We start from the raw sequence: 19,123 nt of genomic DNA, 5'->3' as shown, positions 1-19,123 counted from the left end.
TTAAAATTAATTTATTTTTGTTGGAGGCTAATTACTTTACAATATTGTAGTGGTTTTTGCCATACATTGCATGAATCAGCCATGGGTGTACATGTGTCCCCCCCACCCCGACTCCGTTCTGAACCCTCCTCCCACTGAGTGAACTAGTTACAGTACCTCTGTACAATGGAAAACTATATCCCTTAAAAAAAAGTAGAGCCTGAGTACCATTACTCAGTAAGCTCCAAGGTCCATTAATTACGGTGGGGATTATATGTGTCATGTGCATATACATGATACATGAGAAAGTTATTTCTTGGAGAGGTAGGGGACAGAGGTAGGAGGGAAACTTGAGTTTTTTTTCCCTGTTGGTGAGTTGAGATGTCTCCCCTCAAAAAGATGTTGAAGTCCTAACACCCAGCCTCAGAGTGTAACCTCATTGGAAATAAGGTCTTTACAGAGATAATCAAGTTAAAATGAAGTCATTAGGATGAGCCCTAATATAACATTACTGGAGGGACACATACCTGTCTGAAGGGAGAATTCGGACACAGATGACACGGGCAGAGAGAAAGCTATGTAAAGATAGATGGCTGTAGTGAGGCGTATACAAGCAGAGGAAAGCCTAAGGCTACCAGAGCTAGGAAAAAGGTCCAGAACAGATCCTTCCCTAGTGCCTTTAAGAGGAGTCATGACTTCTGACATCTTGACCTTGGACTTCTGACCTCCAGAGCTGTGAGAAAATAAATTTCTCTTATTCTAAACCACCTTGTTTTTATGGTACTTTGTTATGACCTTACCAGAAAACTAACCTGTCCCCTGCACAGTTGTATTTTTTTTTTTTTTAGTTCTACCAGTTTATTGCTACCAACCCATCTCCCTCAACCCTCATGCACGCATGTTCAGTCATGTAATTCCATGGACTGCAGCCCGCCAGGCTCCTCTGTCCATGGATTTTTCTAGGCAAGAGTACTGGAGTAGGTTACCATTTCCTTCTCCATGTATTTTTTTTTTAATCTGAGGAATAGGGATCTGGGCTTTATATTGTCATTTATTTTTATTTATTTACTTGGCTGTGTCAAGTCTTAGTTGCGGAATGTGGGGTCTTTGTTGTGGCTCATAGGCTCCAGTTCTCATGGGAGTTCCCCAGTGGAGGGTGGGATCTTAGTTCACTGACCAGAGATTGAACCCACATCCCCTGCATTGCACAGTGGATTCTTAACCACGGGACCACCAGGGAAGTCCCTGTATGTCAGTTTAGAGTTTAGAAACAGTTTAGAGTTTCAAAAAATCAGAATATTTATAACTGTCATTCACTGTTTAAATGCAAAACTCTGCAGGTAAAGGAAAAGTTAGTTATTACCTAATTTTATAAATTGTCATGAAATATTTTTGGCATATTAATAAGACTAATGTTACCTAGGAAATATTATGTCTAGTAAAATAAGTCAGGGGAAAAAAATACTGTATGATATCACATATGTGGAATTGAAAAATAATAAAAATGAATGTATATGCAAAACAGAAACAGACTCACAGATACAGAAAACAAACTTGTTACCAAAGGGAAGAAATGGAGGAGGAACAGATTTGAGATATGAGATTAGCAGATATGAGCTATTAATATTATGTAAAAAGTAGATAAGCAACATGGACATATGCATAGCACAGGGAATTATAGCCATTATCTTGTAATAACTTAATAAAGTATAATCAATCACTATGCTATACACATGAAAATAACATTGTTCTCAACTATACTTCAGGAGAAGGCAATGGCAACCCACTCCAGTACTCTTGCCTGGAAAATCCCATGGACGGAGGAGCCTGGTGGGCTGCCGTCTATGGGGTCGCACAGAGTCGGACACGACTGAAGCAGCTTAGCAACAGCAGCAGCAACTATACTTCAATTTAAAAAAAGACTAATGTAACACATACCAACATAACTCACATACAATTAAAGCTCCTTTTGTAACCACTATCTCAAATAGTGGAATAACCACTATCCCAAATTTGGGATTTATTCAGAGGTAACCACTGTCCCAAATTTTGTATTTATCATAACTATGTATGTGTTTGCATTTTTGCTCCATGTGTATATATCCAGTAAAACTACATAGTATTGGGTTGCATGTTTTGTAACTATTACTAATTGAATCTTTCTGCCGTTTTTCTTACTTAGCACTGTAATAGTTTCATTCAAGTCGATAATAGGCAGGGACTTCCTTGTGTTCCAGTGATTAAGAATCCACCTTGCAATGCAGGGGCCATGGGTTCGATATCTGGTCAGAGAACTAAGATCCCATATGCCATAGAGAAACTAAGCCCACATGCCTCAACTGCTGAGCCCACTAGAGAACCCACAAACTACAACTGCTGAGCCCTCACACCACAGCTAGAGAATCCCATGTGCCTCAGTGAAAGGTCCATGTGACAGATCCACATACCACAACTCAGGCCAGATGCAGCCAATAGAGATGTGTCCAAAGAGATGTCTTTTTTTTGAAGTTTGATAACAGGCAGCTCTCTAGCACAGCTCATTCACTCTCATGATGGGCATTTAAGGTTCCAGTTATTCATCATTAAAGCAGTGCCGCAGCAGATATTCTTACACATGTCTTATGCTTGTATGCAGTGTTTGTGTGTTGCAGTAGCTTTCATTTCATTACATCTGCAATAAGAAGTACCTTTCTGACCAACAGGACCCACAAATGTTAATTTCTGCTAATCCCCCCAAAAAAACTTTATTTAAAATACTTAAATCTTAAACTCTGCTAGATTTTGCTAAACTGTTCTCCAGAACGATTGTGGCTATTTATAGTAATAGTTTCCACCATTAGGAAGTAAGATTAATTGCTTCTCTATATCCTTATCAATTTTTGACATTGCCAGACTTCTGAATTTCTGCCAACCTGATGAATATGAAAATAGAATTTCATGATTATAGTTTCCATGTTCCTGATTATTAGTGAGATTTAACACCTTTCTGCTTTGTACACGTGACTCTTTTATGTTTTTTTTGCCTAATTTTTTTTCTTAATCGTCTGTCCTTTATATATTCTAGACTCCAATATCCTAGTCTGTGACATGTCTTCATTTTGTTTATGGTGTCTTTTAAAAGCAAGAAGTTGTGGAATCTTGTGTGCGTTTAAAAGCAAGAAGTTGTGGAATTATTCCTTATGTAGGATGCTGTCAAGTGTAGTTATTCTAGCCCTAGCAGTCTAATACAGTTTTGCCATAGCATGTTTTTAAACAGTGTGAAGCAGCTCATAAATGATTGCTAAAATAGGGCAGTACTGTCCATATACCCAGAAATCACACTGATTCATGTGCAGTTTTTCCCAGCACATTATGTTTTACACCAACAGTTTTGTAATAGTTAAATCAAGGAATATATGCCTTTCAGTCTGAAATAGAGAGGTGTTGCATGATTTGATTGCTTTAATAGGATCACTCAATAAGAAACATGAAATGATTGCAGTAATTTGGGCAAGAATAAGTAGATGGAGGCTTGACCAAACTATGCTGGTAGGCCATAATGAAAAGTATGAAAGTCTGCTACCTTAGAAAAATATGTGCACAAGAATGTTTATTGAAGCATTGATTTAATATTGAATAACTACAAATACCACCAATAGAGTGGATACACTGAATTTAACTAGAGCTGCATGTATTGAGTTATATATTAGACAACAAAGTATAGATGTTTCATATACAGATGGCTATGAGTCTGGAGTTCAGGACGGTTGTATAAGCTGGACATAGAAATTTGGCAGTTACGATACAGTTGCTATAAAACCACAAGATTGGGTAAAATTACAAGGGAGTAAGTAGAAATAGAAAAGAGCTCAAAGAGCTCAGAGGACTGACCCCTGGGAAGCTATCATTTAGTTTGAAGGAAAGGAGGAAGAATAAACTTGAGAAGGCAATGATTTGGGGGAAGTGAAGTGATTCACAAGGAGAAAGCAATAAACTGCAGCAAATGCTGCTGATAGGTAAGAAGTATGAGACCTTGACTTAACAACATTAAAGTCATTGATGGCCTTGGCAAGAATTTCAGTGGAATGGTGGAGTTGAAGGCCTGACTAGAATGCTTCAAGAAAAAAATGGGAGGAGGAAAAGTGAACTTCTTCAGACTCAACATCATCACATCTGCTTACCTAACTCTTCTGCCCATATATTCTTACCTTTTGTCCTGTCTCTGTGAACCATCTGTCTGTGCTTCTAGCTAAGGCCTGCCCTTCAGTTGTGCATTTGCTTTTATCTTTTCTTACCTATTAAAAACTGTGAACCTGGGAAATCTCCCCTCCCTTTCTGACATCATCATTTTCTCTACTGCATCATTCCTCTCAGCATGTAAACATGTCAATATCTTTCCCACCTTAAAAAAAGAAATTCTTTCTTGATCCAATTTCCCCCTTTAGATACCACCCACATTTTCTTTGTTTATAGCAAAAGTCTTTGAAAGAACTGTCCTACTGGTATCCAGTTTTTCTTATATTTCATGTATGGAGGCAGGCATGGAATAAGTAGACAGTTGGAATTAATTAAATTTAGATTAAGCCAAGTGAGCATGAGGAGTTAGAGGAACAAGGGAATTAAGATTCTATGCAAGAGTGTAATTTAAGCTGCTTCAGAAGAGTAATTGATAGGGGAGAGAGATGGTGGTAGTATCAGTGGACCCAAGTTCCCCATGGGGGTTCAAAGTATCATTAGAGATAAAGAAAGTAGGGTGAAGTAAGCTGGAGAGAGGGGTTAGGTGTTTGAGGTCAGAGAAGAGTCTGAATTATTGGTAATGACAAGCTCAAGGTTATGACCAAATTTGTAGCTGAGGCAGAAGAGAAAGGAAAAATTACTGAAGAGCCTTTCAAGTTCAGCCAATGAAGTGGGAGGCCAAGATACTGGAAGGATCATCTTTGTACGTATTGAAATCACCAGCAAATGTAACTAGAGTAGTATAGAGAATGAGTGAGAAAGGAACTACATTCCTAAAAGATCAAGAAGGAATTGAGGGGGCTATACAGTAGATACAATAGATACAGTAGATAGAATTGCAGTAAGGAGTGCATAGGTAGAAGATGGCATGGTCTGATGACGTTATTAATGGAGGCAGCAGAGAAAAGAGCTAAGCTACCATTCGAGAGCTGCAAGGGGAAACCATGTCATCAGAAGTCATAACCTCTAATTCTGAGAAGTGAAGTTTAGAGAGCTGGGTATTTTCACAAAGTAACACTCAGTTTTCTTAAACCACAGTTTCATGATAAAGAGATATGAATTTTTAAAAATTATATACAGAAAAAGCCATGAAACAAGTGAAATTCAGCTTCATGTTTGGAAGACATAGGGAGTGGCAAAGGGATTATTTTAAAGGGACCAGGCTTTTTAATTTAATTTTATTTATTTGGCTACACTGGGTCTTAGTTGTGGCATGCATGATCTTTAGTTGAGGCTTGTGGGATCTAGTTCCCTGACCAAAGATCGAACCTAGGCCCCCGGCACTGGGAGCTTAGAGTCTTAGCCACTGGGCCACCAGGGAAGTCCTGGGACCAGTTATTTTGGTTGTAATAGCAGAATTCAGGCCTAATGTTGACTCATCTTTTTTTTTTTTTTTTTTTTCAAGAGAAGCTAGAACTGTGGATTTTTGTGTTTTTAAAAAAATATTACAAATACTAACTTGTTTGAAATACTATGCAGATCAAATGAAACACGTCAGAGATTTCATTTAGCCATTGTTGCAGTTTTTTGAACTCTGCTTTTTAAAATAGAAACTACTACCCTCTGTGTTTGCCAAGTTCAAGAGTCAAAGTCCCTGACCCTCAAGCTAGCTGCCTTGTTGGGTAGCCTGCAGCTTTTGAGTTCAGTCTGCAGGTTTATGGAGAGTGACTATCATAGGCCGATCACCAAGCAGCACTTAAATCACCTGGCAGTTTATCAGTTGCTTAACTGATTATTACTCAACAGATCTTATTTCACCACCCCCCCCTCCAATTTTTTCTTTTTGCTTTCATTTCTGACCCTGATGGTGGAATTCCTTTGAAGAAGAACATACTTAGCCTTTCTGAACTTTAATAAAAGAAAGCTTCTAATAGAGGAAAACTTGAAGGTTCTTTAAGCCTGAAAAAAGCTGTTAATTCCTAAACAGACTGTAACATTATAAAATATTTAATGTTTCTTCAAAATCTCCAGTTTTCCTTTAGTCTTAATGATGACTGAGAAGATATTTTTGTATTGAAGTGGAAGTCTAAAGATGGTATTTGACTGTGTTTCACCTTGGGCAGAGCAGTAAACTCCCTTCCAGACTTAGTTTCCTTATCTGTAAAATGGAGATTAAAAATACATTCCCTATGTACTTCATAAAGTAGCTGTTACAGTCAAATAATGTGAAAACCTTAAACTTTGTATGAGTGCTTTAGTAAAGTCTGTTAAAGAATGACAGCTCGCCTAAAGCTTCTGAAATTGCCTATTTAGAGAAAATATTTTAAATTAGAATATATTTAAAATTCAGGAGTCCCCATATCAGTAGATAATCTACTTCTAATAGCAACTTTCCCATTGAAAGATGACACTGCTGATGGTATCATTGTGCGAGGTAATAGCTGAAAAGTATCCCTCTCCAGTTCTGTAAGTATGACTGGTTGTACTTTGGTTAAAAATCTTGCTCGTTCAGATGACACCTGATACACATACTCTTTCTTGGTCCCACCATTATCTTTCCCTTCTCACCCTGTACTTAGTTTCTTTTTCATCAAAATTAACAATTATCACTTGAGATTTATACTTAATGTAGAGTCTTTTCTAGCAGCATTTAATACACACTTAAAAGAACAAGCCTTAACTGGGAAACACAGGATACCTCATTTTCACAGTAATTTTTTTTTAAGTTCCAGTGATGAAAGCTCTAAGGCAGCTTCTTCAAAGGAAGATAATATTGATGAATCCAGTGCAACCAGTGTTGAATATTAGGTGATAAAATCTTTATCACATCCAGCTTGACTGTCCTGTAATTTAGTCCGAGTCTTTTAGAATAGTCACTCCTTTTTATTAGTTGTGTGGTTGTCATACAGCCATGGAAGGAAAAAATTGAACATCAAAATCATCAGCAATATACCTGAAAGACAAACAGTAAAATAAATAATACAGTCTTTAAGACGTTTATGATCAGTGATTATAATTTAAGATTATATACAATTATTTACCAAGAGATTTGTAGAGGTGTGTTTAAAAGAATTAGCTATATCACTTCTACATAAAACATGTAGATATTTTGTTTTATTTATTTTTGGCTGTAGCACATGACATGTGGGATCTTTGTTCCCCAACCAGTGATCGAACCCATGCCTCCTGTGGTAGAAGCATGGAGTTTTAACCACTGGACCACCAGGGAAGTTCCATCATGTAGATATTTTAAAGTCTAATATTCTCACGTGATTTTTCTTCAACCATGAATCATTAAAAACAGTACATACTTGGAAAAGCCAATAGGATCTAAATAATGAATTCAAAGGATAGATAAAATAGAAAGATCTGGAGTTCTATTTCTAGCTCCATTACTGACTTGTTAAGTGAGAAACTCGGCTTGGGTCTCCATTTTAATCTCAACCATTAGTAGCTTTTAGAACTGTATTAAGCAAAGTTTCTGAAACAAAAATTTCAGTTGACATTTTAAAACTTGAATATAAATATGCTTTTAAAAATCACATTAGTAAATTTTCATTTTTGAGGTCATATCAGATAAATCTAGCATATGTATAATAGGTAATTTAAAAGACATTTTTATATGAAAGATTTAAAATTTTTCAATGGGAAACAGATAGAGGGGACTTAGCCATGGGACTCAAATCACTGTCTAAGAGAAATCTGTGGTGGTTAATGGTTCTATCTTAAGGTATGTAGGTTTAAAGCTCTGTTGTTGTTCAGTCACTAAGTTGTGTCGGACTCTTTGTGGCCCCATGGACTGCAGCATGCCAGGCTTCTTTGTCCTTCCCTGTCTCCTGGCGTTTGCTCAAATTCATGTCCATTGAGTCAATGATGCTATCTAACCACTTCATCCTCTGCCACCCACTTCTCCTTTTGCCTTCCATCTTTCCCAGATCAGAGTCTTTTCCAATGAGTTGCCTTTTCCCAGGTTGTCAAAAGTATTGGAGCTTCAGCTTCAGCATCAGTCCTTTCAGTGAATATTCAGGGTTGATTAAAGGTTAGGCTTAACGCTCTAAATCAGTTAAACTTAGATTAAGAATGTGTTTTTATCACATGCAGGTTTGATAATTTACTCCTGTTTGATAAGAGGAAATTAAGGTTTGACTAATATTTGGATAACTTAACAAATTTTAAAAAGATGAGCCTGTTTTGCAACCAGAAGCTTTCGATTAAAAAAAAAATCAGAATCTAATTCACAAAATTTGACATTTTCTTTCTAAAGTTGGAGCTAGAAAAGACATTACGTTTACAACTTCCTAAAAATGGAGTTGCAATTTTACAGAATCAAACATAATTTGCTAATTTTCATTATATGAAATGTATAAGCTAGAAAATTAATTCTATATACATCCTTACTGTCACATTTCTAACATCTTATTAATTTGGAGGAAGTGGCAGGGCGCCTGGGTTCAATTCCTGGTCAGGGAACTAGATCCTACGTGCCACACCTACGAGCTGGCATGCCACAACTATATCCCATATGCCATGACTGGAAAAAAAAAAATCCCATGTGCCATAATGAAGATCAATGATCCCATGTGCCGCAATGAAGACCTGGTGCAGCCAAATAAATAAATATTTAAAAACTATTAGTAGACCTGTCCAATTAGTGACCTTTTTAACTTCTTTGTGAACTTCAGTGACCTTTTTTTATTACTTCTTAAAAATCAAGAACAGATAATTTACCTTTGAAGAAGTTACTGGAAAACACTAGTAATGAATACATGAAAAAAAGTTACCGTTATTAGCAGTTTAAAATACAGTTTCTTTTTGATATTCTTCATGTTTAGTATAGATATTACTGAGCATAACAGATGCTAAATGTGAGGGAAAGTCCTAAATGACAGGAATGGAGGGTGAATTGGAGGAGTAAAGTGTCATGGCTATTCAAACCTGTTATGCCAATGTTCTCTTCTGTAGGTATACCTCCCCTTCCCCTGCCCCCTTTTTTTTTTTTTAACAGAAATGAGCAACAAGAAACAAAATGCAAACTGTGGCTAAAAAGAAGAATGAACTAATAGAAGGCCAGTTATCCTCATATTCATTTATAGCTGTGAATTACAGTCAGGCTTAAAACAGATGATTAAATAAAATCAAGAAATGCTGATAACATATAAGAATATGCATATCATAATTACAGTTATTTTGTAACTTTTTTTGTGTTATTTGACCTATTTGAGAAGAAGAGTTTTACATATCTGACCCAGATAGAAATAACGGGAATGCAATTTGTGGAAAATTTAAAAACTACATTTATTATAGTTCTGTACTGTCTCACAAAATGCTCTTTGACAAAATGGGTCAAATGAGCTAAATAGTATTCTATCTGGAGCTCACAAACTTGAGAAAACAAATTCCTTTAGCAAAAAAAGATTATTTTTTAGTGGAAGTAATCACTCCTCACTTCTTTGCCCTCATATCTAAGGGCATATTAAAGAGAGATTAAACTTCAAACTTACTATTCTTAACTTGTTTCTTTGAAGACAAAAGGAGTTTTAACGGATACTGCACAAAATAAAATGTTATTTCAGACATATTTCATAACTTTTTTGTGACATTCCATATCGTATTTTAGTATATTCTAATCTTTTCATCATATTGAATAAAAATATACTTACCTAAAGAAGGAGACAGCCAATATACTATAAAAAACTGAAGGAATGCTTCATCAAAACACTTGAAATGCAGTGAAAGTGCCAAAGTTGGATTAAATATAGCTCCTGTTAGACTTCCTCCTGTAATACATATTAAGCAGAATGATATCAAACCATATATCCTACATTTTCTTGCAACTAGAAATACAGGGATTACTTAATAAAACTTTTATTTTAGGTATTTAAGTTTTCTTATTCTGTTAATTTTCCTTTGCAGAATCACCTGGCATATTGTAGAATATAAAAATAGATTATAGATTATAATATGCCAGGTGCAAAAAAGGCAGAAGGACAAAGGACATTAAGAATTTTCATCCAGTGCTTTTCCTGTAGTATATTATGAAATACACATTGAAAGTTAACCTGCTCTATTAGTATTCCTACAGTTTTATCAAACAGATTTGGCTGTCCTTAACATTCAACTTAAATTAATGAAAATATAATGAAAATGTTGTTTAACTGAGTACAATACCCCAGGATCCTCTTGAACAGAAATAACCTTGGTGTTGGAACAAAAAGTAAAATAGACCAAAGCATTATCATTGATTTCCCTTTAACTTGTCAACAAAGCCCTAAAGAAGTGACTGTGAATGGTATGTGAATTATATCTCAATAAAGCGGTTACAGAAAAAAAATTTAATAAAAAAAGAAGTGACTGAGTAATCATGAAAGATGAGCGCAAATTCTAACTGTTGCCTGCTTTTCAGGACTTAGGGTCCAGCTCTTCACTTAGGCTCTCTCTGAGATGGGGCCCAGGAATTTTATAGCTGTGGCCACACAGCAAGTGAGGAAAAGCAAAAGAGGTTGGACTGGCTGTCCAGTGGTACTCACCAAAACTGTGGCTCAGCTTTTCAGAACATACCCTGACTGTATCCCTGAGATAGAGACATTTCTGGTGGTGGTTCCATGTGGAAGCTTGAGCACACTCATCTGCCTCTAACTTAGCCACAGCAACAGATCAGAGATCTTCACAAATTTTACATGGACACATGCCACAAGAGCATGTTAACTGTTTTTATAAAATGATGTGAAATAAAATTGGAAATTAAGTGACCTTTTCATAAAATTTCACACTTGACAGGCTGAAAACATTGAAGCTGTGTTGAGATAAAGATGTTGAGAAATGAACTAGTTCACTCCATGGCTAAGAGTTTTTTCCTAGCATGCCAGCCTCACAGCACGATTCATATTCATGCCTCAGCAATTATAAATGACATCACATCATGGACCTTCAGAACCACTCTTGAATAGTCAAATCCTGGAATGTCGAGCCTGCAACTGCCAGGGGCCAGCAGAATTATTTGGTTGGCATGTGGTCATTTCAAATTAATGCCACAAAAAATTATTGAGTTCTTATGTTCTGCATACCATGAACAGAAAGGTAAGAACTCAGACAGATCTTTCCATACAGAGTATACAATAAAATATAATATGTACAGTGATAATACAAGTGACCTGTGACTTTTTAAAGCATTTATCAATAGACAACCATTACCTTCATGATTAGTTTGCTTCAGTATTCCCATTAGGTCTTTGGTATTTCTGTTAGGCCTAAGAACACTATCATTTGTTTTTTGTTTTTGTTTATTTTTTTGCCGGGCGACACGCGGGTTTTAATGGCATTAACACCCAGGAGTCATGCGTCGGTTCTGGGGGCAACATCTTCCGGGGACTGGGGCTGCTGCTTCGCTGGCTGTGACCTTCCAGTCTGGTCTGCAGCCTGAGGGACTCAGCACCAGAACCACCCGACCACCAATATCATTTGGTTTTATACCATGGTAAAACTCCAGTTACTTCATACTCTTTGTCTTCTAATCCTCCCATCACCAGTTCTGCTCAGTATCACTTGGTAGATGCTGCTTCTCCTAAGATGTACAAGTCTGTTCCTCTCTCTTGAGTATGGGCTGGCTTTGCAACTTGCATTAACAAATAGAATGCAGCAGAAGTGATGCTATGTGAATTCTGAATGGGAGGAGCAACACTGAAATCTAGGTTCAGGTCTCAATAAATCTATCATTGGCTTCTACTCTTTGCTGTGTTGGAACAATACACTGACCATGTACATGAGTTGGTCTAGGCTGATGGAGGATGAGAGGCCACAAGGAAAAAAACTGAGGTATCTTAGATGGCTGTTGGGACCAACTGCTGGACACATGAGTAAAGCACCTTTGCTCTTCCAAAGAAACCAACTGTCCAGCTATATGATCTCAGGGGAATTTCCTATCTAACCCACAAAATCATGAAAAAACAATTGTTATTTTAAGCATTAAGGGTAAGTTAACTGATTCAGAAATCCATTGTGTCGACAAAAGTTCCAAAACATGCCATTGGCTTTGATATTTTAACTGGATCATTCTTTGTTGGGGTTCTCCTATGCACTGTGGGATTTTTAGCATTCCTAGCCTTGACCCATTAAATGTCAGTTGCATATTCATCTCCGCCATGTAACAAACAAAAATGTTCCCAGACGTTGCCAAAATTGTTTCATTGAAAACCACTGTTCTAGAGAACTACTGGTACCTGTATACTAATAGACACATACAAGGTTGTTTATTTATAATAGCAACAAACTGGGGAAAACCTAAATGTTCATTCATAAGAAAATAGCTAAATAAATAACTTTATTATTTGGAATGCTGTTCAGTATTCAAATAATAAGAAAGATCTCTTTACTAACACAGATCTCCAAGATAGTATCATTGAACCACACCACTAAAAATACTGCAGAAAGTAAGGTATGATTCATCTTAATATGAACACACATAGGGGACGACAGAGGATGAGATGGCTGGATGGCATCACTGACTCGATGGACGTGAATCTGAGTGAACTCCGGGAGTTGGTGATGGACAGGGCGGCCTGGCATGCTGCGATTCATGGGGTCGCAAAGAGTCGGACACGACTGAGCGACTGAACTAAACTGATAATAGTTTCTGTAGGGTCCTATCAATATGTACAATAAATGTACGTAAGAGTTTGGAAGGACACGCAGGCACAGAGGACTATACTGGTGAGAAGAGGCAGGGAAGGAAAGGGGACAGGCATGAAGGATGGTAATCAAAAGGCATTGAGAGTCTCATTGGTAGTGTTTCCATTATTTACAAAAAGAATACATTCATGTATTTTGTAGTTAAATATGAATTATTTAAAAAGTAAGAATTATCCATCAGGCACAGAACTTGGAGAAAATGACTCTGAAAAATTAGTTACTATGTATTTATGTCTGGAGGGAGGAAGCCATAACACCTGTTGAAGAAGAGGTATCAATAGGGAGATCCAGCTGGCTGCCAAGAATCTCAGAGGACAGTGTGAACTCAGTGAAATTAGGACAGTCAAAAGACAGAGTTCCAAATCTGGTAATTATAGGCACTTGTGTGTCTCAGTGGAGAAGGAAATGGCTACCCACTCCAGTGTTCTTGCCTGGAGAATCCCAGGGATGGGGGAGCCTGGTGGGCTGCCGTCTATGGGGTCGCACAGAGTCGGACACGACTGAAGCGACTTAGCAGCAGCAGCAGCATGTGTCTCAGTACTCCTAAAGCAAATCAAGTTCTCTGTGACAGAATGACACTAAAATCATGCAAGACTTGTATAAAAGCTAGAGTGTCAATTAACTGATTTATAAATGCAATCACCCTTTCCAGTGACCAGACATCTATGCCAGTTACTGTGGGAAGAACTTGGAGTACATTATTTTTCATGATACTCTGAAGCGATAGTGTTATTCTCCATTTTAAGGATGAGGAAACAGACCTAAATTGTCTATCCTAAGGACACAGTATAACTCCAAGAGGCTTATGCTCTTTACCACTGTATTATACTGGCATGAGAAAAAAACAAAATATTTTGTGCCTTGTTTGAAGCTGTTTTTCATTTGTAGATTGGAACCTATGTCATTATGGTTATTGTATTAAAAGTAAATATATATATGTGTGTATATATATAAAGGACTTAGCTCCCTTCTTTGACAAATAATCTATCCAAATTCTTCATGATTTAGAAGGATTCCAAAAGCTCCTGAATGGAGTAAAAATGCAATTACTTTGGACATTTTATTAGGCTTATTTTGGAAGCTCTTAGACATAAAATATGGAATACCCAGATATGTATTATTTCTTTTGATTTTTTTAAAGTGAATAGACTATTTGCTATTTCATTCATTTTACTCATTCTAAAAATAGTATTTATTTGTAACAGGTGACACTATGCTCAGTCCTGGTTATGTTTCATAATGAATAAAACAGTTTTAGTCTCTGTACTCATAAAGCTTACTGTCTGGTGGAGGAAGACAGGTATTACATCAGAAAACAAGTATATAAATAAAAGTTCTGCAAAGGAAATGAACAGGGTACAGTAAGAAATACAACCTACTTGGATGTGTAAAATAGATTTTTTTCCAATATCTAATTAATTTATGCAGTTCTCTCTTATCCTAGTCATTGAACCAAATTCCCCAAACCTAAACCTTCCTAACAGAAGATTTGCTTGAAATTTGCATTAATTGTTTTATAGTTTTAATACATTAATAACTCCCAAAGCTTTTTTTCACTTTATTTGGGAAGGCAATAAATACATAAGTGTTAAAGACATCAGTGGCCTCCATCTGCACAAATGTGCAGGGTGCTAAATCAATAAATATGCAATCAGATGCTTAGTCATTGGCTATCCAAGGAGCCTGTAGCTCTGTTGCTGAACAGTTATGTTCTATAAGCTTAAATAATCAGTTCTTTTGATATGACCTGTATTAGAGACTTCTGGGTATCCTCACATGCAAGTGATTAAAGAAATATCCCAGCATGCAACTTAGTCAAACTAATACTAATATTATCTTGGTGGTGGTGGTTTAGTTGCAAAGTTGTGTCCAACTCTTAAAACCCTATAGATTGTAGCCTGCCAGACTCCTCTGTCCATGGGATTTCCCAGGCAAGAATATTGGAGTGGGTTGCCATTTCCTATTCCAAGGGATCGTCCCAACCTAGGGATCAAACTCATGTCTCCTGCATTGCTGATGGTCTCCTGCATTGCAGGTGGATTCTTTACCGCCAAGCCACCAGGGAAGCCCAATAGTATTTTAGAAATTAAAAAATGAGAGAGAGTGACACATTGAAGTAACTTGTAACAATTCCTGACTTAGCTAATACTTCCCCTGCCTTCCCTTCCCTATCTATTCTTAACTCCTTCCTGCAAAGTCCTCATGTCTGCCTGATGAGATACACACTGAGCTAGTCCTAAAACAGTTCACTCTATTTAAATAGCTCTGACCTAAAGTTATGATTTATATCCATAGAAAATAATGGGGAGTGATATGGCTTAGGGCAGCATTTCCCAAAGTATGCTCTCTTCTACTACACATTCCTAGACAAAAGTATTCCTGCATTTGAAAAACTGTTCCATATCTTTCTCTTGGAGTTTCACGATAAACAGTAGCATAATAAAACTCTGTGAGTCTTAAATTAGAAAATCTGCTTAATCCAGTGTTTGCTAAATTTATTTGGTAACAATCCTTTGTTAAATTTTGTTATGGTATGGTAAAATATATGCCATTTTAACCATGTAAAAGTGTATATTCATGGCACTAGTTATAATGTTCAACCATCACTATTTCTAAAATTTTCCATTGCCCCAAACAGAAATTGTACCCATTAAGCAAAAAAATCCCTATTCCTCCTTGCTGCCCAACCCATGGTAACCTCTATTCTACTTTCTGACTGGATTTGCCTATTCTGAATATTTCATATAAAGTCAAGTCATATAACGTTTGTCCCTTTGTGTCTGGCTTATTTTGCTTAGCATAATGTTTTCAAGGTTCATTCCTATGGTAGCATGTATCAGATCTTCATTCCTTTTCACGGCTGAACAATATTCAATTGTATGTATATATTTTTGTTACTTTTTAGGAGCATGCTGTAAAATGCTGATAATGAAATGAGTATAAGCTTTAGTGTAAATCTGAACTATGGTTCCAGCTCATTCTGTTAATAGCTGTGTGATCTTGAACAAGTCTTTTTATGTTCCTAACCCTCACTTACTTCACTTAAAATGGGAATAATGTATTTATTCATCAGTGGGTTGTTGTAAGGATTAAATACCCAAACTCATAAATTTCCTATATGCTTGCACACTGCCCAATGAATATTTTTATCTACCTTATTTGGCAGAAAAGGAACATCATAATAATCAATATCTGTAACAACAATAAATAATTGTTAGGTTCTGTCCCAGCAGTTTTCATCGCTGTCCAATATGGTACGCACTAGCCACACATGGCTGTTGAGTACTCGAAATGTTGTTATAGTGACTGAAGAATATTTTAGTTGATAATCACATGTGACTAGTGGCTGTGATGGACTGACCAGCAAAATCTAGACTGGAGCAGTGGTTCTCAGCCCTGGTTTCATATTGGGATCACCTGGGAAAATTTTAAATCTACCATTGCTTAGGCTCCTTCACACAGCAATTAAATCTTATTTTGTTTTTTCCACAATTAAATCTTAACCTCTCTACCCAAATATGGATATGTTTAAAACACTCCCCAGGTGATTCCTATGCAGAGGGAATGTTGAGAACCACTGCTCTAGTGATCCTTTCAGTCTCTCCTCCTCCATCAATTAGTAGCCTCATTTCAGCAATGTCGATGTCAGTAATGTGAGGGGAAAGAAAAGAACATTTCTGGATATCTTAAATTGTTATATTATGGGTCCTTTCCAATAACTCTCCTTATATTTATGTATAATTTTAAATATTGTTTCTCTTCTCTCAAAATCTTTTGTCACTTATAAAATAGATACTGGCTAATATTATATACAGTATTATTGTTGAAATCATAAATATGTATTAAAAGTACAAAAAGGAAGAATACCAATTTATAGATTATCAAGAGAGGGATAAGGAACTCTGTATAACATTGTATTAATTTAAAACTTTTTTTGGGGGGCGCCCCTGTGGGGCATGTGAAGTCTAGTTCTTTGGACCAGGGATCCAACTTCACCCACCTCCTGCTCTGCAGTGGAAGTGAGGAGTATTAACCACTGGACCAGCAGGGAAGTCCCTAAAACATCTTTTAAATGTTTACCACATCTTATTAAAGTACAGAGCTAAATTGTGGCATAACTTTTTGCAAGGGATGATTCTGTTCATATACAGGGGATGTTTCTGCTTTAGTCCAAACTTAAAATTTTAATAAGCAACTACTCACCAACTCCTCAAATATGCACATATCCTTCCTTCTTTCCTATACCACTCATTTCCATCTGAGTCTACAAAAAGGATGGTACTAGATTTTTAAGAAGGTGAAATGAATCAGAAAGTCTTTCATTTTACCTAGGAAGTCGAGCATATGTTTAAAAGTCCTTATCTTAAGGTTTGCTTCTACTCATAGTTTCCCTTTCAATGGGCAGAAGACAGAGTCTTACTACTAATTCTTTTTATTAGATTCCTACCTCCAAAACATTTTACAATTTAGATAATAGTTCTAGTTAAAATATTCTATTATGATCATTTAAAATGATGTGCTTCATCATTGCTTTTCAAATTTCCCTATCCTATTTAGAATATTTTCCTGTCCTATTTAGAATATCCACAATATCTAAGATCTGTCAAGGTAAATACGATTTACAAAAAATCAAGCAGATTTCTCAAGAATAACTTTTTTCTCAAGAATTTTCTCAAGAATTATTTTTTAAAAATCTTTGATTTCAAGCAAGTTTTGATTTTAAAACATCTTTCTTGATAGGCCATTAAAAGTTCATTTCAAGATGAATTAGGAAATAAATGATTTTAAGTAATCTTGTAGAAAAATAAGAAATAGAACTATAGAATTTTATTTCCCACTCTTACTACTAGCTAGTCATGTAGCTTGTGCTTTAAATTGGAAGGAACTTTTGAAACCCAGGATCATTTTTCAGCGAGAGCCTCAGCAAGGATCTATATACCAAGTGGGCAAGAGGTAGCCGATGTTATCTTTCCTCTCTACTATTACAACAATCCCTTTGTAGGATACTTGAACCCTTGGCAGTATCTCACATGATCTCTGTTTCAGCACAGAAGTGGCTTTCTCTGGGTGTTAAAAAGAAAGCACTGAATGGAGGATCTATATTTGGACCCGATCGGTAAAGAATGAGCTGTAAAATGATTAGAATTACGGAAATACCAATACTGACATTACAGAAGCGTAGTAGTTTCGAATGTATCCTGGCAAAGAGTCTCAAGTCATAGAAGCTCCGGGCGTGCCCAGTGTTTTGTGGGAATAACAAACCTGCATAAACCAAAAAGGTGATGAGTGCTGACAGCAGGTGGATACGAAGCTTGGTTCGGACCTCCTGGAAGTGCAGCAAAGCGCTGTGGAAAATAAAGGAGCAGACAGCCTCTATGATGACCGCTTTGGGCAAGTCCACTTGAATGGGATTCCTGCAAGCGAAGCTCCTCTCGCTGACGTGGTACTTGGTCAGCCCCAGGCTCCACAGGGCGCCCATGCAGTACCTGCTGCACAGGGCACCAATCAGCTGAGCTAACAGTCTAATCGCACCCGTCTCAGCGGACATTCCCCCCAGCATCATCTGCATCATCACGCCGCACGGGTTGCTGGAGGTGCCCACCAGAGTCAGGCCATGCACCAATGAGAAGAAGTAGATTAGCATCAGCGGCCAGGTGGGGTGCAGGGGTTCCTGCTCACTCAGCAGTTGTAACTCATGAGTGCAGAAGCAGAGCTGGAAGGTGGCCAGAAACTCCAAGACGAAGGCGTGGGCCATGGGCCCGTTCAGCTGCTGCCGGGTGACCACGCGGGCTAGCCCTATGAACAGCACGATCGACAACATCAGCCCCAGCGAGGTGCAGGTATCCTGCATCTCGGGCCAGAGCCCCCGTAGCGCAGTCATGGCTCTCTAAGCACCAGACTGGGCTGTCTGCTCGGGCTCGGCAGGAGGCGGTCTCTGGGCCCCAGTCCTAAGTCCTCAGCCCCGCCCCCTCCTCACGCCCCTCGGGGCGGGCCGACTCCAGACCAGCTGGAGGCCCTGGGGGTGCCACGCGGAAGGACTCCTCCCCATCTCCCCGGCTCGATGCTAGTTTTGTTGCCAGAGCCGGGGAGGAGGGGAGGCGACGGGCCGCGAGGAGAGCTCTGCCAGGGCACCGTCTGAGGGGGCCAACGGCCAGCAGAAGCCAGACACACGCCCTCGCTGTTTCCCTCAGGGACTGGGAGCGGGCGCGGGTGGGGCAGGGAGTGGAGGGACTGCGTGCGTCCGGAGACCACTGCGCATGCGCGCGGTGGCCCGTGCGCCCTTGCGAGAGGCTAGACCTGGGCC

General features: G+C 37.9%; 1 protein-coding gene across 2 annotated transcripts; it reads right to left on the bottom strand.

Annotated features, from left to right (window-relative positions):
- Positions 1–6,717: 6,717 nt before the first annotated feature.
- On the bottom strand, positions 6,718–18,700 carry AQP11 (aquaporin 11). 2 transcript variants are annotated; one of them, XM_068978747.1, is made up of 3 exons: positions 18,082–18,700; positions 9,795–9,911; positions 6,718–7,087 (listed from the first exon to the last, which is right to left on the bottom strand). In XM_068978747.1, the coding sequence occupies exons 1-3, from the start codon at positions 18,698–18,700 to the stop codon at positions 7,008–7,010; spliced, it is 816 nt and encodes a 271-aa protein (XP_068834848.1). In that variant the 3' UTR covers positions 6,718–7,007. The 2 variants fall into 2 exon arrangements, with proteins under 2 accessions (XP_068834848.1, XP_068834849.1); XM_068978748.1 differs by lacking the exon at positions 9,795–9,911.
- Positions 18,701–19,123: the final 423 nt, after the last annotated feature.

The sequence above is a fragment of the Capricornis sumatraensis genome, chromosome 8, assembly GCF_032405125.1.
Source record: "Capricornis sumatraensis isolate serow.1 chromosome 8, serow.2, whole genome shotgun sequence".
NCBI classification, from domain to species: domain Eukaryota; kingdom Metazoa; phylum Chordata; class Mammalia; order Artiodactyla; family Bovidae; genus Capricornis; species Capricornis sumatraensis.
The sequence above is the reverse complement of the archived record's forward strand: the minus strand, read 5'-3'. Positions and strand labels throughout refer to the sequence as shown.